Below are 23298 nucleotides of genomic sequence, written 5' to 3' on the forward strand. Positions count from 1 at the left end.
TGATTTAAAAAAATAGAATTTATAGCAATGAAAGGAAATACTGATGACAGTTGCGGCTATAATTCCAAACTTAAATCATTAGGGTACCAAGCTGACATCCAACATATCTGACCACCATATTTCACTAAATAACAAAATCATGGTCAATTTATATTCGGCAACAACAAATGGTTTATATTTTGCAGAAATAAATGTTCTTAAAAAATACAATTTTAATTAAGCAAACAAAATTAGTTGTTAGTCTAAAATGAATTTATTTAACATATCCCATTTAAACTGTATTTGAATACAACGATGCACTTTTAAGCAAAGACATATCTGTTAGGAAAAGTTGTGGCATTTGAAAATTGTCTTGCCTAGAGTGGTTTATGAACCAATTATATAGCAATGGCTGATAACTCTTCTAGGATATGTGAATCAATTATTATACAATCAAACATAATTATCTTGTATACCCAATCTATACTATAATCAATATTATTTTGTTACATGTTTTTATGATACAAGGTTTACAAAATATTTTAGTATATATTGTTTTTGTGTACTTTCAGGTACCAAATTTCTATGTAGTGAATTGATTGCCCCTGTTAAAAATGCCCACGGTGAAATTATTATGTTTATTATTAACTATGAAGATATATCCGACCAAGCACCTATTAGCAATAAAACAGAAATTAAAAATATGAAAAATAGTAAGTATAGAGGGGACTTATTCCTTGTAGTTTTTAACACCAGTATTTGATAACTGGTAAAAATGGCTTTATAATTATAATAATCCAAATAAAAAGTAATCGAGAAATAACTGATCTATGTGAACTATGAGAAATTTGATTGGAATTTTGCTTCATCTGATACATTATAGTGTACAGTATTAAATCTATTTTTTGTTCTGATTTTACAGATCGTCACCGAAGTTTTAAACTTCGCCTTCCCTCCATACGACGAGATATTCGTAGAAAAGCTAAAGCCATCCAACAAAGTCCAGATCCTGAAAATCCACCAATTCCTGAAGAAGCAGTTCCATTAAATCAGTTTGATAAGGAAGACGGTGATAGAACACAATCTCCATTGTCCAGTCGTAAATCATTACAAGACAGCGAAATAGAAAATGTAGATGGTGATAGCCAATCAACATTGAGTCGTGGTGAAGTGGATGGTTATGATGGACCAATGAGAGATCAAGAAGGATATCATCGAAGAAACAATGAAAAAGGTGATGATACAAATTGATATTTTGTATGTGTATTTGCTGTGATCAATGAGTATATTAAAAAGTAGAAGTAGTAGAGCAATCTCTGTCAAATCTATCAAATATATCTTTATTTCATTATTTTGCTTTTTGTTTAAGTTGCTATAATCAGTATTCTGTTCTTCTATGACTTTATAACATAACATACATTCAAAATAGCTTGCCAGGTAAGGTAACATGTGCCCACTTCCAGCTGTCAGGCTTAAAAATGAATTAGATATATACAGAAGGGTAATAACTCTGAAACTACAAGCCAAATTTGATACAAATTTTACTAAGTCAAAGTCAATAACTCACAAGATCTCTTCCATATGTACAAGGGCAATAACTCAGAAATCAGATTATTACCAATTGCGAACTTGACCAAGGTCTCATCAATATGTATCTCTGTTGTGCCTACAAGAAATGTGGACAGTCCGACGTATAGGGGCGCAGCAATGTTGACATATAAAAATGGACATCATTTATCCTTGCAAGTTCCTGAAATTAGGTTTTTTAGGGCAGAAACACTCTATGTAGCGAGCTCACAGTCTGTACACATTGACATTTTTGGAAGTTATACAAATTTCCAGACTTTCCTTAATGCACACTCTTATTGAAATTGTAACTGTAAGAAGTAAAGCTCCATTCCATGTTATGCATTTCAAAACATATTTTATTAATTAATACAGTCTAAGAGTAGGATGAAAATAGAAGTAAATATTGTCTATAAAATACACTATATTGTTTAATACTATTATACTAATGAGTTCTATTTATAATTAAAAAGATGGTACTTAGTTATTAATTATAATTAACAGTTAATCAATACAAAGTGAAAGGTACAAATAAATCATATCTTCAGTCAAGTGGAAGGAAGTGCAGAAAATAAAAAAGCTTTTGAAATCTTGTGGATTGTTCAGATATGCTGATCCTAGCACATTTTTTAGATTTATGTTTTTCTTTTTCAATCTGTATTCAATATCAAGTGACATAGTAAAAATTAACTTGATAAATTATTTACATGTAGGCCTATGGTATTCATGAACATAAAGTCTTTCTTTTTCTTTTTTTTACTTTAATAATACACATACATTGATTTTCGATGTATAGAGCTTACGGCTCGTAATAGATTCATAAACATGATAGCAATATGAATAGCACCTACAAACAACATGCTATTTTAACAGACTGCATGCTTCTACCAATTGAACACAATATTTCTCTAGGGACAATTTTCACATATCACCCATGAAACGAATAGTTAGTTAATTAATTGTAATTGCATTTAAAACTTTCCTTGATGAAATCTATTTAATTATTTTGTAATTATTGAAGCACAATTAAAAGTAGGTAACACAGGACAATTTGAACATTTACACTCGAATATTGTGAAGATCTTGAATCTATGCACAGGTAAATGATAGAATAAATCGAAGACTAGAACAGTTTATACTTCCTACATTGAAACATATGTAGGTTGCTATTCACTGTGAATTTCATCTTAGCACAAGCTATCTCTAATGTTTGAATTTTATATAAGACTGTATAAAAGTCAACACAGAAATTTCAGAATATAACTGTGTGCAAAGAAGTAAATATGTGTATTTAACTGTTCAAACTAATCTTAGTTAATAAATGTAAATAGAGAGAAAATGATTATTTGTTAATAGAGATAGAATATTATATTATTACAGAGAAAATAGTCTAAAATCAATTACAGACAATCTAAATACCATATAGTACATTATAATTAATAGTACATCTTCAATTATTATGGTAGAAAACTTTTTTCAGTCAATATACTAATATGGTGAATACATCCAATCCATATAATTATTGCATAGTTCAAAATTTATCTTTAACTCAACTAAGAGCTTTATCCATTTTCATTTCTAAAATAAGATTAGGATTTTCAACAACTTTATAGAATCCCTTTGCAAATAAGCATTTATTGGATCTGCCATGCATTCAGTTAACAAAGCGTTAGTTTTGTATAGGTCTACAGTATTCTGTCTGTTTAGAACAGCAGGCTGTAGGTTACAAGGGAATAATGCTGATGGAAGTTATAAATGGCCTATACACATTTTCTCTTCGAATGGTCTTGAGGATCTGATTCAAGGGAAATAATTCAGTATATGATAATCAAGACTACAAATATGTTCCTAAAATCTTTATCTTGAAAGTAAAGTCTTTATTTACGTCCTTCCAGTACACTAGACAAAGCTTACACTCATACAAACAAAATTTTTGTAAAGAAAAATATCTATATCAACAAGTTAGTAGCATATGGCAGCAGTTATGAATAAGCTTATCTTAATATGGCAGGATTTTGTTGACTCACTAGCATGATAGGCAACAAGTAAAAAATAAGGATACAGACGCAAACACTGTTTTCTAAAATTGAGAGTTTTTACTTGATGTACATAGAAGAAAAAACTTACTGAAAGATTGGACATCTGATGAAATTTCTTTCTCATACAGCATTCAGAATATTTTTCACATACAAATTTATTCTTTCTATTTACTACATTTTTTCTAGTACATTGCTCATTTTGATTTGCTTAATTGGTACATGTAGAAGTTAGTTATATAAAAAATTGTATTTTTTGTTGTTACTTTTCCTTTCATTTGGTGCATATATCTTATCATGCCTCATTTATAATTTGTTAGTTTTTAGATGTTTTCAGTTCTGCATTATGTTGTCATAATTATTCTTCTTTACAGCTTATTTAAATCTGTCCAATGGTCGGCCACGAGCGCATACATTAGATTCATGTGAGTAATTGATACCAGGGACTGCGGCATTTTGCACTTTTTCCTGCGCCTTGCTTCCTTATTCTCTCCAATTTTGAATTCCACTAACTTATTATTCATCTTTTATAACAATCATATCACACTATATACCAGTTTATTCACTATGTTTATACACTGAAATATATATTTGTGGGTTTTGAAATTTCTAATACAAAATTTTCTAAAGTAAGTCCAGAGTGTAGGAGTAATGTCAGCATACCTGTGCAGAGTTGAACTAAGGAAGCCAATATTATATTTTAAGGGCTGTTTCACCACTTGTGCTGCCATTTTCAAAATGTTGTCATTAATACATTCTATTCATTCCCTTTATTCCAGAATGGAGCATGTATTTCAACATCTATCTGACCTCACCCATTATCCCAACTCTATCATGTGAACTTTTACTCTTTCTATTGTGATTTAAAGTTTCTATTAGGTCCTATCTGGGTTTTTGGGGGCTGTTCACAAAGTCATTTTGCCCATTTTCAACTTGACCTCTAAAGTTATTTTGTTAAATTAAGAGTGTATTCATATAGCATGTTAGTTTGGGGTAATTTTTGCATGAATTTCCACTTTACGTGATCTCTATTTTGTTGTCTTTACAATTTACTACTTACTTATTTTTTGGAGAGTAAAAAGTGGAGTTATTTCCCTTCATACTGTGCAAGAATTTGTAATTGCATAAAATCTTATTATGAACATATTGCCATACTACAGTCTTTGAATAACTGTTGTTATGCATTTCCATCAGTTGGCAGATGAACAGAAAAGCATTAATTACATGATAAATTTGTAGTTTTCAGATCAAATGAAAATGAGACAGGTAAAAGAAATAAAAAAAATATTTTCAGCGTCTAGAATTTGTTACTTTTTACTGAATATTTTTATCAGCATGGATATCTACGATCCCAAATTTAATAAACCTTTCTTAATTGAATTTCTTCTTTTGATTGATTTGGTTTTCACTTTCAAAAGATTTTCTACTAAATCACAATTTATCCCTCTCTTTACATTAGCAAATACTTACCAACTTTTATCTAACTAATGAACAAACACTTGAACATGCAGTTCATCCTTATAGAAAATTGTACCAGTACTATTTTTGGGAAGAAATAAAGAGTTAATTATTGACATATGCATGTTGTTTACTGAATATATATCTGGAAATTAAACCTTGAAGAAAAGATACTTTTCTGTTACTACTTGATCATGCACCAACGTGCAGTAAACATTGCAATGAATTATCTTAATATACATAGTAATATTATGTTATACCTTACACAACATGCTAAATTATCTTTAGAAAGCATATTGTCAGCTTAATATTTATCAGAATACAGTCTGAAGTCTAAAATGTAACTGATAAGATTGAGATGTTCAAAGGAAATTTTATGAAAAATTGTATAAAAAACTAATTTTGGCCATCGATTCATCTTACAGTCATGTGTTCATTGTTAACTAATCATGCAAATCAAATTAGTTCAATCTGATTGAAATGATGATCTCAGTGTTTCTATATGTTTTTACGGTGTTAGAGCAGAAAGAACTTGAAAGGAAACATCTGGATCTGTATTTTAATCACAACATGCGTAAATGGCAGACATTATGAATAACCAGTCTTGTTTTATGAGGTAATATTCAATTTGGCTGGACATTCTCTAAAACTAATCATTTCTCAACAATGTTAGTATAAATTGATTTTCTGTCAATATACAGTCTTTACAAACAAGGGTATTACTATAGGATAGAATAGATTGGAAAACAATTACTCTCTTATGTAAATATCACTATACCCATCAATTATAACTCTCTTTTTTTTAGGTAGTTTTATGATGAAATACCATATCCTATTATAGTTTTATTGTCTTATTTATACCAGACTATGATTTTCTGCTATGAACTGTCTAGAACTGACTCTAATATATCTCAAATTGTTAGAACTCTTATCTCAAAACTTTTTTCTGAATATTTTAGTCATTTATCCAAAGATCATAACTCATTTATTTTGGTTGATTTGGAATTTTGAATCAAAACTCTTATTGCTCTAATCCTGAAAAAAAAAGCAGTTTGTTATATTCCATTGATGGTCTTGAAGATAATTTTTTTTGAATTTTATCTTGGAACAATAAATGGGATGTCTTTCAATTTTAGAAATTGTTTTCTTCTGGTAATAACATGAATTTTGCTAACAGTTGTAAGAGATCCATTGCTTGGCCACTGTCATTTTCTTCGCATCAAGGATCTTAAGGCTTCATTACAAGGCACGGATGGGTATGGTTTCTATAATGAAGTTCCAGTCAATATTTAGTCAAATGATATTTAGATGAGAAAAATCTAAAATAAACTTTTTATCTGAATGGAATGTCTGGTCATGTTTGTGCATGTTATTTTCTCTGATTTTTCCAACCATTTCTTTCCCTCCATTTCCTGAATGTATCAACAACAGAAAAATGCTTTTATGTGCTTTAATTAGACATGATTCAGTGTGGAGACAATACCTTCCTCCTTTGGTGTGTGGTTTCAGCATGCAAGCATTATGTCATGAACAAATTTAAACTTCTTTCGTTTTGTTAGAAACCAATTTCCACACCATTTTAAAACATTTACTTTTCTAAAGTAACTTCTTAAGTGAAATGTCTGGATATATTAAGGTGTGATTTTTGTCACTTTCTTTAAGTCTTTGTTATATTTAGAGGTTCTTATGTACAATTAGGATATTTTAAAAGTGTAAATAAATTATACTCCTTTCAAGGAATAGCAGGATCAGAAAACATTAAGTATTTCAATTTGAACATCAAGTGTGAATGTGCTAACATTCTGGTAGTATAGAAAATTGTGCTGGAATTAAATTGCATTAAGCTGAAATTTTGATGGGATTGGATTTAAATTTTAGCATAAATATTTGTTTATGTATAGAAGAGCATTAAATTCTACTTTATTTGGTGAGAAAAGAATTATAAGTGAAAAATGAAGACAGTGTTCTACCTAATATGACTGATTACCATTTAATTATGAACGTAAACTATTAGATATTACTCCACCACAAACCGACTTACGCCTTGATATCCTTTATCATAATACACAAGATTCTTTAATATCTTATGCAAACCACTTCACCAAGATAAGACATTTTATTAGCACATTATGGTGGAGAATATTTGATAATTTCGAAATTGAATGTTGAAAACTTGACTAGGTTTTTGATATTGAGACTGTTTTATGGTGACATTAAAGAAATACTTAATAAGAAATAGTTTGAAATCTACAAGGAATGGTTTTTAGGAATGACATTCTATGAAGAGATGCCTGACATTTATTGTCATTTCATTTTGTATAGTGATTCAGTTTCATCCTGCTTGTGTTTCTTTCAAGAAAAACTTGGCAGACATATTTTAGAGAAGTTTTGACAAGTAAATACTTGCCTTTTTGGTTTTGGATTTACTGATCTTTTGATATGGATGCAGAACTTCTTTGACAAATACGATTTCTAGACTTTTTCTATTGATATCAGTTTCTATTGCGGATAATAAAAATGTTCAAGTTAACAGTTATTTTAAGAAATTGTTGGGTTTATATTAGTAAATGGATATTTTGGGATGTTACAGGTCCAACTGGCAATCATGTGAAAGTGAATTTTATTAATACTGCATCCAGTGATTCTGAGTTGGCAAAACACAGAGCCAAACAGTTTACAGACAGTATCAGCAATATAGCTAGTGACAGTGTGAAGAAAACACCAGATAAAGATGGAGTTCTTCCAACAGCCAAAGGTCTTCTATTGCCAAACATGCAGAATATGAAGCAGAATGTGTCTGATAAAGTAGCACAAGTAAGTTCTACTGTAAGTGTCGTGTTTCTAGCTATCAGCATGCTTTATTATTTCATATATACATGTCAAGTATGGGGGACTTCAAAATTCATCTCAATGTCATTTCAAAATAGTTTGGTTTGATCATGTGGAAAGAGGTCTTGTTTAACTTTCTAAGAAGTAAGATTTAACAAACCTTTCTTGACTGAAGGAACAAAGTACTTTTTTAAATCTACTTACAAGAATTCCAAACAAACTTAAATGTGCATTAATTTTTTTTATGCATTCAAGTATATTTATACATTGATGCCAAAAGTCAAGAGTAGCATTAGATGAATTTGAAGTAATTACAAAAGAAAATAGGTTTTGTGTTGAATAAAGAAACTCAGTTCATTATTTTGAACAAAAAACATGGTTTCTGTTTCTGAAACTTGAAAACCAAAACAAAATTGAACATGTTACATCACATTTTCACGTAAGCCAGATGATATTCCATTAATAGATAAGTGTCTTAGATGGTATTTTCAATATCATTTAAAGATTTAATAGATTTGAAGGTAAGAAAACTTGACATGAATATGTGTATTGAATCATACATATGATCATAAAAAGAAATAACCATATAATGCAGGGGAATGATGATTGAGATGATCGAAAAAAAAAAACTACACTGGAAATGCATAAACCTTCAATTATTTTGTACACTGTCAAAATTTAAAAAAAATTTTTTAGTGTCTTTGAATCACAGAACATGAGAAGATATTTGTATAATTTGTTTTTCGTAATTTTTTCTGATATCAATTAAAGTCAAATCTTGTATTTTGTTTCAATATCAGATTTGATACTAAAAAATGTCAGATATGTTGTAAAATATGAAGAAATGTAATTTTGTTGATTTATTAAACTTAAATAGGAACATTCTGTAATGATTTGAAATTAATAAATTGTAAAAAGATCTCAGAACATTTATGTTTGTGTTTCCAAAATCAATTGGTTCTAGATGGAATTAAGAATATCAAATGTATGATTCAATCAATATTATATAATCTGTCTGCTGCTTATAAATATAGTCTATTTCTTATTAGCGTATAGATTTAACTACCAGTATAGTCTGCTTTCTTCTAGTTCAGATATCTATTGCTTTTAACTCCCTTCAGCTGTACACCATGTCTGGTGAATATTGTGTGCATTTAGCTGCAAGTTAAATGGATTGATAAACACTTGCCTTTACTCCAGATAGGTATTTATAGTATATAGAGCAAAAAAAATAGTTTGCAGTAATGCAAAAATGAAAGCAAATGGTGGGAAATGCTTCAATTAAAAAGCCTTTTTCTAATTGGACACACACGAAACCCAGTATAAATCACTCAATCAAAACTGTGAATCTCTGCCATTATACACACTATTAACAAATTTATGACAACCATGATATCATAATTCACACATTTCTTTTTTTGAATAGTGAAAAGCAGAGCAAAAAACTGGTATTTTTAAAAATTGATGCAATATGATGCTATTTTAGATTAATTTGTCGTTTTTCTAGATGTGTGGATATAGAGCTAGATTTAATGTTGTGTAGACTTTCTATCTATTTTGCTGTTGTATTGTGAAATGTATAATTGTTTCTAATGATTGTTGTCAGAAATTTTGTACCTTTACAATAATTGTGGAGTTTTGTTTCTGCCAACAGGACCAGAATGAGAACACCTTTATTATTAATAGTACTACTCATATAATACTGTATATTAGTCGTACATATCTACTCATGTCAAGATATTGACTTCATAGAAACCATATTATCATGTACCGTCTTTTGCTTCATTACAAGTACATAGAAACTATATTAGCTTTGAAACTATATACATCAAAGGGACAGACGGGCCAATTTTATGACCAATCAAACCTTAGTGTCAGAAATGGGAATTTTAAGCTAAGCCAATCAGTAATAATTTTGAAAGTTAAAAAGCCGTGTCGGCTTTTCTTGAAACATTGCCATAACTATGTAACAGACCAAATCCCCCCCCCCATCCCCAAAAAAAAAAAATGGAGCACCTGTCATTTAAGTACAACATACAAAAACTGCTCTAAAGTTAGGTACAAAACACAAGCATTTCTAGAATTATAAATTAATTCAACATCTTTTTACCCACATATTTCAAGTAACAACTGCAGATGCAGTGAATGAGAACAAAAAATCATTGAATCTAAACTTATATACATAATATGTACATACAATATTCACATTTAAATATGATCTATACAGGTAATGATGAGACATACATCAAATAATTTAATTATTTATTTATTCATTATTCCTTGAAGGATAATACTGATGAGATGAAAAAAAAGGTAAATTGTATAGTCTACAATGTTGTCAGTATGATTATTCTCATCATCAGCAACTTGATATCTGTAGTTACTGGTAGGTGGCAATACCACACAGGTCATGATATATCTACCTTTCTTTTAGCGAGGTTCTATAAATATCATTTTTATCATGCTAATCTCTGGTATTAGTCATGTATTTGTAGTAAAGTGGAGGAAGGGGATCAGCCTGCAAGTGGGTGGTCTTGGTAGTTTATCTGCTATGAGTATGGACTGACACACACAAGCCTTGAAATAGTGATATCACATCAATGATACTTTCTGAAACAGTAATCAGCTAAGAGGTAAAAAAAAAAACAGAAGTTTCAGCCCTGCACATTAGCAGTTGTTCAGAAACTTAATTTTTAACTCATGTTTCATATCTCTTACCTCAAAAGGAAGTTTGGTGCTTGATTAGGGTTGGCTTCAAAAGAACATTCCTCGAGTATGCTCCTGTATTACATTATTAATTTTTCATCTTGGCACCAATATTATTGATGTTTAGAAAAGAGGTGTTAAAGAAACTTGATTTAGAATGCTAGTATAATTACAATATAGTCTATGGAATTATCTTACAACTAATGTTGGTTAAAGCTACCTGAACATAATTAAAAACATTTCTGATTACTTTTTTCTCTGGAATTCGCTCTCTTTAATTATCACTAATTCGTTTTATGTAAGTTTTCAATTTTCTTGAATTCTAATACTTTTAAACTCAAAGAGAGTATACCAAGATCTATCTGATAAAAATACAGTTTATTTTATGATGAAAGAGATCCGTTTGATGCAGGTAAAGTATAGGTCATCTAGGTGTTCCCCTGAATTTTCATACAGGAGAAAGACTATCATATCTGTATCTAATTTAAGGTTTTCAGTCCAATTTACAGTATATTACATGGTCATGCCATTGGAAACCAGTTCCTGAATCATAGTTGGTTTACAGTTTAATTTGTTCTATATTGTAAGATTTTTTCTTTACCAATTGAGATTTCTTGTAAATGACTTGAAAGTATTTCAAAATATAAGCTATAAAGTCTATAAATATACTATAAAATTTACAAATCATCCTTTAAATAAAATATATATTGTTGATGACTACAGACAGTAGCAGGTGTAATAGGCTGTGAGTTAAAAAAATATTGATCAGTTTAAAAGGCTAGAGATATTTTTTCAATTAAAGAGAAAAGTGAATTGTGTTTATTGTGATTATTGACAATACGGCTGTTCTGGAAATTTTATTAACTTATAGATATGGTTACTAAAATATTTTAAGTTCTCTATAATAAATTAGCTGATAATTATCAAAGAAATATTTTCATATAGGCACCAAATAACAAGTTGCTTTTCTTAGTTGAACAGTCTGATATTGAGAAGACATCAATAGTGTTGTTTATCAATCTGATGGGTTATGTGCAAGAAAATGTTCCAAACAGAGTTACCTTTTTATGGTCATTAAAGCTTCAAGCTCATACTTATTTTAAAAAAAAAAAAAAATAAGAGACTCTTCAGAATAACTAATCAATAGCGAGTTGAATGAATGGAATCAATTGCAGGAGATATGAACCACTTTGAATAATAGCGCAACTGAGTTGTTCATATCAAATTGTTTTTATATGCAATCACAGTTTGGTGAATAAAATTATTAATTATTTAATAAAAATATTATTTTCCATTAGAAAAGTTATTGAGTGAAGACTGAAAATACCAAATATCCTGTGTTTTTTTTATGTTGTTAAATGTTATTGACTTTGGATTTGTATAATATGATTTTTATACGCCCACATCTCTTTATGTAGACGTATATTGTCGGCACCCCTGTCTGTCCGTCGGTCGGTCCGTCAATATTTGCTTGTAAACCTCAAAAAACTAGGCGTTGTTTTGTAAATTTTTCACTACATTTTAAGATTTCATCAAAAGAAAAAACGAATATGATATTGGGTAGTCTTTTCTTGTAGGCATCAATAACTTGATTTATTTGAATAAAGGGGGTGAGAGATAATTTTATATGTTGCAGACATAAAAGGAATATTAATTGGGTAATAGTGTTCAATGTAACATGTATTATTGTCTAGTAAGGGTACTGAGTGTATAGCCATTAACATGAAGAATAGCAGGCAGGTTGATGGGTGAGGATTATGACGTCAAATTGTGGAATTGAATTTATAGCAATTGTAATAAGTTACGTTCTGTGTAAAGGTAGAAAACTATAACAAGCATGCAAAATGGTGATTATCGTTTATGGTAGTTATTAAATACTAACTAAATGTACACTACTTTATTGGCCCGGTAAAATTACCAAAGTAATTTTCATTTTAATACACCCACATGGAAATGTGGATGTATATTGGTGGTGCCCAGTCTGTCGATCGTATAGAGACTACAGTTTCTATTTGATTTGAATGAAATTTGGTGTGATGATGTATATTGATGAGATCTTCGTCAAGTTTGAATTTGACGATTTTTCGATGAAAGGTTTTTGAATTATTGCACTTGACATAATAAAAACATGTCCAAATTTGTTTGTGAGCGCAATAGAGACTACAGTTTTCATTTGATTTGAATGAAATTTGGTGTGATGAGATCTTGGTCAAGTGCGAATTTGACAATTTTTCGATGAAAGTTTTTCGAATTAGTTTTCATTTGATTTTAATGAAATTTGGTGTGATCATTTATTTTCATGATACCTTGTTCAAGGTGATTTTTTGAAGAACAGTTTTTGAGTTTTTGCCTTTGACTTGGTAAACTTGTCAAAATTTGTTTGTGAACACAATAGAGACTACAGTTTTGAATTTATTTTAATGAATCTCGGTGTGATCATATATATTGATAAGATCTTCAAATTTGACAATTATTCAATGAACATTTATTTTGAGTTATTGTCTTCATAGGATTATGATGAAATTTGATGTGATCATTTAAGTTGATGAAAATTTAGTGAAGTTCTAATATGATAATTTTTCGATGAAGGGCTTGTGGGTTATTGCTATTGTTTACAAAAAACATTTGGAATTAATATAATAAATAACTACAATGTATTATGAAGATCTTTAAAATAGTAAAATAGTATTTTAAATCACTAAAAACTGTCCTTATTTCTGACAGCTTGTAGTGGGCGAATGTTTCCTTGCCTGGCAAATTATCTGTGCATTATTGAATTAGATTCATCTTCAAATTTCATAATTATGTAAAAGAGAAATGACTGTGGAGAAAATAAAAATCCTTTTCTGATTAGCTTTTAATTTTTCTTCTGGGCAAGGTAAGGGCCTTAAGTTTGATTACAATTTTATCTACAAATCTTAAATTAAATTTCACTAGTCTCAATGGATATTTCCTAAAACCTGTACACTCCATCAAACTTAAGACCAGAAATGTATTGTGCATTTTATCTATGATACAGTTCTATCTTCAGTTTTTAGGCTAGTGTATTAGACATGATCTTCCACAGGGCAGCAAGATCCTGAAGTTCTTTTATTTAACACAATTTCTCTGTACAAACATAGTTTAAAAGATATATATCAATCCAACTTTAAATGTTGCAATATTAAATGCATCTGCTATCATTTTTCTGGTTCGGCATTTTCAAAAAATTAGAAAGTTTTATTTAGAGAAATGTATTTTATCTATCAAAAGCATTTAAAAGTAGCACAGTAAGAGAAGACATCATAGTTGGTAGTGTTTTAGTGAATTCTACCTTTATCGTGGGATAGATTCAAACTTAATGGGCCAAGAAGCCAGATCATGGTGATTGAAAAGACATTACTATTATAAATCTTTAACAACAGACAATGTGTCGAAATAGTTTTCTGGAAAGGAAATGAGTTTTGTTGGCCGATAACTAAATTATGAAAGGCAAGTGTTTGGTGAGAAATTTGAACACAGAAAGTACTTAACGAGCATTAATCTTGCCAACAAGGTATCGTTATGGAAACATAATTCTCTATAGTGGATATCCGGACATTGATAAAATGTCATGCAATTTTTTGAAGAATATCAAATCTATTTTTTTTTTTTTTCAATTATTTTGTTTGTTTGATAGTATCATGTGAAGGATTTTGATAGTATGAGAATTTGGAATATCAAGTTTATGTTGTGAAGTTCTGGAATACATAAGTTTTTCTGTTCAATAACTGTGATTTCTGGATTTGTGTGCTCTTAATTTGTCATTATTGTCAGTAACACAGCAACGAAATGAAATTTGAAGTGAAGTACAGCAGTTTTGTAGGAAAATTAGAAGATTAGCTTCATTTGCTGTCTAAGAAACTGAGGCCCTGTGGCCCATAGCCCCTTCAGACTGCTCAACAGCTGGAAAATGAAAAATGGAAAAAGTTACAGTACTGATATTGAAGAGGCTTACTGATTTGTTTACAGCTTTTATATTGTAACCAGTGTTTTAATGAGTATTTTTCATCACTAACATGTTTAGAAAAGTTTATGGAAAAGTGTGTGTAAGCTAAGTTAAAAGGTGTATGTGTATTATATGATTTAAGATCAGACATCAGAAAGTTTCTTGTTTTACTAGATATCATGTTAACACATCTTGTTTCTTATAATATCAAGGCTCATCAAATCAGATGTAAGAAGTTCTCTGTATAATTTTTTATATCAAATTTAAAGAGAAAGAAACATCCATATTTTTTGAGTTTTAACAAGTTGAGATCTGGGTTCTTATCTTCGAGCTGGCTATATCAAATTCACCAGACTTAAACATATCAATTTGAATTATATCACATATCCATGATTGTTAGAGATAGAGTATTGTATTGAACAATAGCAGTGTTTAAAATTTTTCCCTTCTAATGCCTGCTGCTGGAATCATGGAAGTTTTGATGACTTCCATGGGGTGGAGATACTTACTTTGCTATGATTTCTCTCATAATTGTAAATAAAGAGTGTAGCTCAGACTCTTAGATACCGTAGTTGGAATCTTTGGGTGGTTTATTGGTTGTTATTTCTGTCAGGTGAGTTATTAGTATGGGTTAATTGGTACACGTTATCCTGAATTGAACTATTCCATTGAAGACAGGAACCCTGAGAACCTTTTTATTCTTTGAAAATATGGTTGTTTCCTCCTTTTCTCTTAAGCCCTAAAAATTGTGTTAAGACAATGATATTTGTTGAAATAAAATCTATACAATCATACACTTTGACATTGTGAGATGTGACCATAAAATAGTCAATAAGGCAATCATTGGGAACTTGCAATGTTCATTTCTACGATGATACCCCTGCCTTTATCAAGCATTCATTTTTATATGCCCACATGAAATGGGGAGCGTATATTGTTGTTACCCATGTCTGTCCGTCTGTCTGTCCACAATTTCTCAAAAACACTCTAGAATATTCAATTCTTGACCGATTTTGATGAAACATGGTGTGATTGTTTGCTATTACCCAAGGAATTGAAAATATAAAAAATAGAAAAATAAACAGTCTGGCTTATTGCCCTTGTTCTTAAAAATGCCAATTTTAACTTGCCAACAGATTTTGACAAAACTTCATGTAAATGTTTATTACACAAGGATGAAAATCAGAAAAGTCGAAAAATATTAAGTATGAGTTATTGCCCTTGTTCTTGAAAATGCATTTAATTTTTTTAATTTTTAGCTCCAGAAGGCAGAATTTTTTCACGGATTTAGATGAAACTTGGTATGAGTGTTAGTAAACATCCAAGGATGAACCCTATTGAAAATCAGAAAAAAGCCGAAAAATAATTAGTATGAGTTATTGCCCTTTTTTTGAACATACGTTCAATTTTTAGCACGTAAACGCTAAGGTTGAAGGTTGGAGGTTGAATTATTGACAGATTTTGACAAAACTTGGTGTGAGTGTTTGAAATCGCCCAAGGATGTACCCCATTGAAAATCAGAAAAATGAAAATATACTTAGTTTGTTGCGTTCAATTTTTAGCTGCCAGTGGGCGTATATTACCTTGCCTGGCAAGCTATCTTGGTTTTTGACCTGGACAAATGACTGTTGTACAAGGTTATTTTCAATTCATAAAATCATTACTATAAATATTCAAATGTTGGTATCAATGATTAAAAATCCAATGTTGATGAAAACATCTTTACCAGAAATGTGACCATTTAAACAGATTAAAACATGTTTTTGATCAAGAATAGAAATGTAAAGAGATGAAATGATTCTTAACAGTAATATGACCCAGCAAATATAAAAACATTTTGTCTTATGTAAAGAGAAAGAAATGAAATGAGATCACAACTTTAATGATATAAATCTGAAACAGTAATTTGAAACGCAAACTTTATACAGAAAAATGATTAAACTCAATTCTCTCTGTTTCTCTTACTACCTGATAGAATTTCACTCCATTTTTCTTTAATCTGATAAAAACATATGGTTCCTAGCTGACCTTTTGATACTTTTCTTGCATTTGTCTTTTAATCAAACTTGTTATATTTGACTTCTAGACATCAGTTTAAACTGGATGTATATCAATCCATACAAAACTTTGAGAAATTTTCCAGTTTTATTAGCTTCTCAACAGCTTTTCAGAATAAATGTTTTGAGACATGTTTCAAAGACTTTTGGACATAGTTTTTTTTTATTTGCAACAGTTTTATGTGTATCAAATTTTTCATAATTTTACAAAATAATAGACATTATGTTTAAGCTTGAATGTGATTATCATCTAAGTTTAGATCTTGTGGTTGTGTAGAAACATGTGGAACATATTCTCTGGGGTTTTAAAAGATTTTGTATAAGAAATACTTGAAAAATACTGTGTTAATGGAAGTTTTAAGTAATGGTATTCTATACAGTGAAGATATAAATGTTGATTCTGGCAAAAATCAAGACTTCCAGGAACTAAGGAATGTTACAAGGATACAAAAATAGTTGATAAAGTATAATTTTACTTGACTTTGAAACAATGCATCTGTGGGTCTGTGACTCTTCACCACAATTACTTATTTGTTCAGGGATACAGATGACGTTACTGAATTCACCAGCTAGCTCATAGTGTTTAATATGATTTATTTGCTACCTTTATCACTTTTCAAAATGGAATTTCGACATCATCATTACCATTAGTCAAAGTGAGTAACAGTTTAGATGTCTGGAAAAACTGAAACACATCAGATGGCATTCTGAAAAGGGTTCAATGAAAAATGCAGATGAAATTAGTTGTGTGGTAAAGTCTACAGTCAAATGACTTTATCCGTGTTTTGTATTAATGTTAAAAGTACTTATTGAAGTGTATCTTCCTGCACTTAAAACTGTATGATTTATTGAGATATTGAGTTGGAGTTTATTATTTATTTATTAATTAAGAGAATAACTGACTATTATTCTTGTGATTATGCAGGAAAAATTACAAATGTGAAAGAACTGTTATAGAATGTGGTATGAATGGTGATAGTAGTTAAAAATCAAATGATTCATCAACATATTTATTCCCATGTGATTCGAAAGGGACAGCATTAGCTGGAAGCAAACGCTAACTTGTCATCTACCACCATAAGATAGGGAATGTAGTGCCAGATAAAGAACAATTTGTAAAACAACATAGTTAAAGTCAAAGTCACTTAAAGGGATGCAATCAACTAGATATTTGATAGTACCATCGGATTGAGGTCATATTCAGATATCCATATTGCTTTTCAGAATAAAAACAGGACATAGTTTTCAAATGTACCTTGCAAAAACATCATACAACCAATAATTCAGCAGTAACTTCAATTAGAGAACACTGCATGAACAGTTTTACTGAATTGTAGAAGTACTATACATCATATAATAACTTATATATAGCTCTATCATCTGATAAAGCAATCATTTTGATGCCTGTTCTGTATCCCTTTATATGAAAGTCATTTAAGTCAGAAGGGTAGTAAAACTGTTGTAAAAAAAACTAATTTTGATCAAACAGAATCTGGTTTAATATTGAATTGATTATTTCAGCTAGATGTTTGATACTATGGTTGAACCTGTAGGCCCAGACAAAAACAAAATATAAAAAGAATATTCCTGAGGGACACAAAATAATATAAAGACCAATAAAAAAAAACTGATGATATATTGATCATTAATTGATAATACAATTTTAGTTTTATACAGAACATTGAGAATATCTGAGAGAAATATGGAACAATTAATATAGAATTATAATAAATATTTAATTGATACACAGATAATATTAATTGTTGATCTCTTGAAACATGCAAATTGGAGAAATAAAAACTCATCTGAACACTTTCTCACATACAAAAATCATCAACAATTGGATTTAAAATGAAGTTTGGATGAAAATATTTAGCCTCAGAAGTGAATGAATGAAGTCTGTGTTTTTTATGATGAAATAAAGTTGTGATTATTGTGGTCATTTCCTTAAAATAAATGACAAAAATTTGAATTAAATCCTTCTTCAAATATTATGAAAAGAACATGTTTTCACATCAATGTTAGTTAAAATCTATGAATTAATTTAGAGATAATGTGATAAAATAAAGTACTAATGTAATTGATCAGAAGTAAGTGATATATTATTTAGTACTTGTTCTTGGTCTATCATATATATTAATAATCACCTTTCACAAATACACTCTTACACATTCAGCCAGGAGTGGTGATTTGTGATTTAAGTGATATGTTATATTAGGATAAAGTAAACAAGGATTATTGTGATTTGATGTTAAAATATAAAAGAAAGAAATAAATATTGAGGATGTTGATTGAGAAAGAGTTGTCTTCCTACAGGTGTGCAATATTTTAAAGTGATAATTTGTGGTGTATAAGTTTTGTTTCAACAAGACATGTTATTGTGATTGAAAAACCCAGCAAAGAGATAAAATGTTCTTTCAATGAGGATATGTAACATTGGTTTATTTTTATATTTTAAAAAATGGTGTTGATATTCTATGTGTTTGAAATTAACTACTTCTGTAATGCCAGATCTCTTAGATATGTGAATTTCACTTCCAAAACATTATAACCTTTGACTCTAGATGGTGAAGTATATGGGTTCTAATTTTTCGAAACTTTGGTCAAGAAGAAAAATCTCAATGAAAAAATTTGTGAGAAGTAGAAGTTTGGATAAAAAGCATGAGGAGCTAGCTGTTCAAAATGAGCGTCATCAGCGTAGACGTTCAGCTGTCACTGAGGTAAGATAATTTGAATTTTATTGATTCCTTTGATGTTAATATAGTTTGTTATCAGTAAGAACCAGCTGAATTCATCTTTCCTTATCTTCTACTAACCATTAATTTCTCTGAGATGACAATATTTATGTAGTAATATTGGGTCTTTAAGACCAAACAGGTTTGTTTTTTTTTTTCAAAAATTCGTACATAATATAAAAGGCTTACAATCTAAAAAGTTTAATATGAGTTAAGTATTATGCTGGACATATAGATATAATAACAAATTTATTTGAAGGGTAAAAGCTACAGAGGTAGATGAGTTCATGTATCATGAGTACATCCCATAGTAAGTGCTTTAACAGTCAAAACATCATGTCTAGTACTAACAGTTTTAAATTTGTTAAGCAATGAAAAATCCAAATGGATTGAAGCTCTGAACTGTAAAAACTTCTAGTGTATAACATTATCATTATGTGTCATATGGTGTTCACTGTTTTATTATCAAATTCAAGTGTGTTTAACACTTAGTGGATCTTGTGTTGTGGTGTTTATGGCATATGAAATGAGTTGCCAGATTTAATATTTAATCCAGTTACATATTTAATAAACTTTATGTGACATAAGCACAAGTGAAGAATATTTTTGTCACACATTTATCACTAAATGCATATTTTCCTTGCATTTTTTCTAAAATGATTGCCTTCATTTAAGTCAGCCTCGGTGCACCTTCTTCAAAATGTTCTGGAGTGTAACAAACAGTATCTTCTCTGGTTGCTTAAACCTAAACAACATAAACTCTGGGTTGTTTGTCGTCTATGTCCTTATTACACAACAGCACAAAATAACTCTATGGTTTGATCCATTTGAGAGTTTTTTTTGAGTTGTAGAGGGATTTTTAGAGCCTTTAAAAGAAAATTAACAATTTGAGTATAAAAGGTCATTGCACTTTTCTGCAAGTTAAATCAGGAGATATTTTGAATACATCAAAAAGTAAACTGTATGTAATTGTCATACCAGATGTAACATCTATATAAACATTACTCTTGATAATGACTTGTAAAATATTTTTACATTATTCAAAACAACATTATGTGGTGCAACCAATATCCAAATGTTAGGAGCTGTCAGACATAATAGACAAAACACTAAGTCTTGTCAGAATAAACAGTTTGTGTATTGAATAAGCCAAATTTTGGAATGCAAGTGAGGCAATTCAGTACATAATTGAAAGAGAATACATATTAATTTTTATTCAGAACCATACCATTTAAAAATGTATTTTGCAATACCTTGCAAACATTTTAAGAGTCTCTCTATAATCAAATTGTTTTATTTGTCAGGTATTCCAGGGAGCTTTTTAATAATGTCAAGATGGTTTAAGATCTTTGTTTTACATTTTGAGATCACAATAAAAGGATAAATAATATGACATCAGCTTAATTGCTGCTTTCCAAAGTTTCTACAAAAACGTAACATGCTCATTGCTCAAGAGACTAAAAACAGGATATCAAGTCAATATACAAATAGTATGGATGCATCAAACAAGCTGTTTACTCTACCAACCTAGAGGTAAATAAATATTTTTATAAATTGGTAGGGTTAGGTAACACCTATTGATACTCTTTTTCTGTAGAATTTGAAGTGGAATTCATCAGTTGCAGTGTCTATAATTAATTATACATGCAGGTTGAATTGTTTTTAGCAAATCTTTCATCATTTTATACTTGTAATTTTCTTCAAGTAGATTTGAGTTAAGCCAAGTTTTGGTGTGTGGGCTTCATTATTTTACCATGTTTTCTTAATGATTGTTTTCTGGTTAAGATCAGTTTAATTGATATTGGCATCAGTCCTGTAATCTTTTCACACAACTTAAATTGTTGGCATATTCTCTTACTCATTTCACGCTTAAATAACTTGTATTGATTGGTAAACAACCAAGAACAATCATTGAATGAATCATAGATATAACAACTGCAACTGTAGTGTTAACATTGTCTTTATACTAGAAACTTACAACCAGCACTTGTATCTTACTATGTCAAGGCACATAATCTAAGTTATCAATATCAATTATGCCATTCTGGTGTTTCATCAATACTTAAGATTTATTTAGGATAAACATTGTTCAAATCAATGCTAAAAAGTGTTGATAGTCAAAAATTTTGATCAATCAGATTTTACTGAAATTTTTAGTGTTACAAGTCCACAGTAATTTGTAAGACCTGGAACAAATATAGAGTTCTCTCCCTTCATTAGGTAACAAAGTTTTAAAAAACTAAGTATAAATGATAAAATACAATATGATTGAAATAAAAAAATTCAAAATAAATGAAAATTCCTCTGAAATTATGAACTCTTTCAAAAATGTTGAGAGACTTGAGTTTATTTGCAATTTAGAAAAATGTTGAACCATGTAGTAAATACAGCACCTTACAACTGAGCTGTACAAGTTGTACATAGTTTCTCAACAGTTTTGACAACCAAACTTTTGTCTCTTGCTAGTTCTCAATATCTACATCAAGTATTTGGTAACTATTCCTACAATTAATAATAAAACTTTTGACCTTTTGGTATATTCCTTTTGAAGATTTAAACCATTTCTGTTCAATACAAAATCTTGTGACGTGTCTTATTGTAAGAGTTTAATTAACTTTTTAACCAAAATCAATTGAAAAAACAAGTCTGTGATGAAGTTTAATGAAACATGGCTTCAGTCTGATCAGATTGTCAAATTTCTCAACGATTCAGGAAATTACTCATAATGAAGACTTAGTTTTGTCAAAAACCACACGCTATTTTCTCTGACTTGTCTTAGATGTGATGAAGTTTAATGCCCCCACTTCTGGTTTTAAAATATATTTTGTTAGATTATGTTTTGGAAACAATTTGAATAAGTGGATTGAAAAATTTCCATTACGATACTTGGTGTTTGCACTCATGAAATTCTGAACAAAAGAAATTATAACTCCTTTTTATTTTAAAATGATGTTTTGAAATGTAAATAGATATATAATGGGAAGTGTTAAGGGAAATTGACATAAGACATATTCTTTAAATCAATGGCTGTGATATCTTGATTTATTGTACCTTGAAGGGGATTTGAATCTAAAGCATTGAATCATTCAACTGACAACATTCATTAATTGTAAGTTCAGGCATTATCAAATATATACAGGCTTAAGAAATTGGGATGGGTAAATGGCCTTTTTAGGTTTTTTTTTTAAAATGGAATTTGGTGCATTGTTGCTTTTGGATGTATGGTGGCCTATGTCTTTTTTGTCAGTAGAATCATGAATAACACTTGACCATAGAAGAACAGACAGGATCATAAAACTAAATGTTATTACTATATTAGTCATTTTATCTAATAAAATAAATTTATAGTACCATTAAGCTTCAGTACTTGGTTTGTATTACTTTTTCTCACAAATATGTTGGAAAGTCAATAAGATACTGGATGCTCTTCAATATTAAACCCTTTACTTAAAGATACTACTAGGAGTAATGGTTTACAATGTAACATGAACACCACATCTATCTTTTCATAATACATGATAGCTAATGAACTTAGATACTTAGATAAGATCAGATTTTGTTAATTACAGATAATCTTGACACTATTCAGGTATATTTTGCAGATTTCCAAGCAATATTGTATCTTTAATCAAGCAATCTCAACTGTTGATCACAAGGGATTTATTTTACTAATGAAATCAATAGGGATAAATGTTGATAGAAGAGTGGATACTTTATTTTAGTTGTCTTTAGAGACTAAAAAATAGTTTTTATTCACACAATACTTCCCATTTTGTCATAGTTTAAAGTGCCAAGCTTTGGATTTGGATGTAAAAATATTTTTTCTAAAGTCGTGGCTGATGAATAGTTCTTGACAATGTTAAATAAAGTCTACATAATATGTTGTATTTTGTGTAGGTTGTTAAAACAAAGTTCATTTATCAATATTGTGAAATGATGTAGAACCTATTGTGTATGTAACAGTG

The 23298-nt window shown here is 29.6% G+C and overlaps 1 protein-coding gene across 1 annotated transcript in view; it reads left to right on the plus strand.

Moving 5' to 3' along the window:
• LOTGIDRAFT_126829 (hypothetical protein) overlaps window positions 1–23298 on the plus strand; it is a gene marked incomplete at both ends in the record, with an annotated part of 96941 nt that overhangs the window by 65467 nt on the left and 8176 nt on the right. Inside the window, 2 exons of the mRNA XM_009063021.1 lie at window positions 552–692; window positions 7654–7853. Coding sequence (XP_009061269.1) covers window positions 552–692; window positions 7654–7853 — 341 coding nt within the window. The remainder of the gene's footprint in view (window positions 1–551; window positions 693–7653; window positions 7854–23298) is intronic.

Source organism: Lottia gigantea (genome assembly GCF_000327385.1).
Source record: "Lottia gigantea unplaced genomic scaffold LOTGIsca_55, whole genome shotgun sequence".
NCBI lineage: Eukaryota > Metazoa > Mollusca > Gastropoda > Lottiidae > Lottia > Lottia gigantea.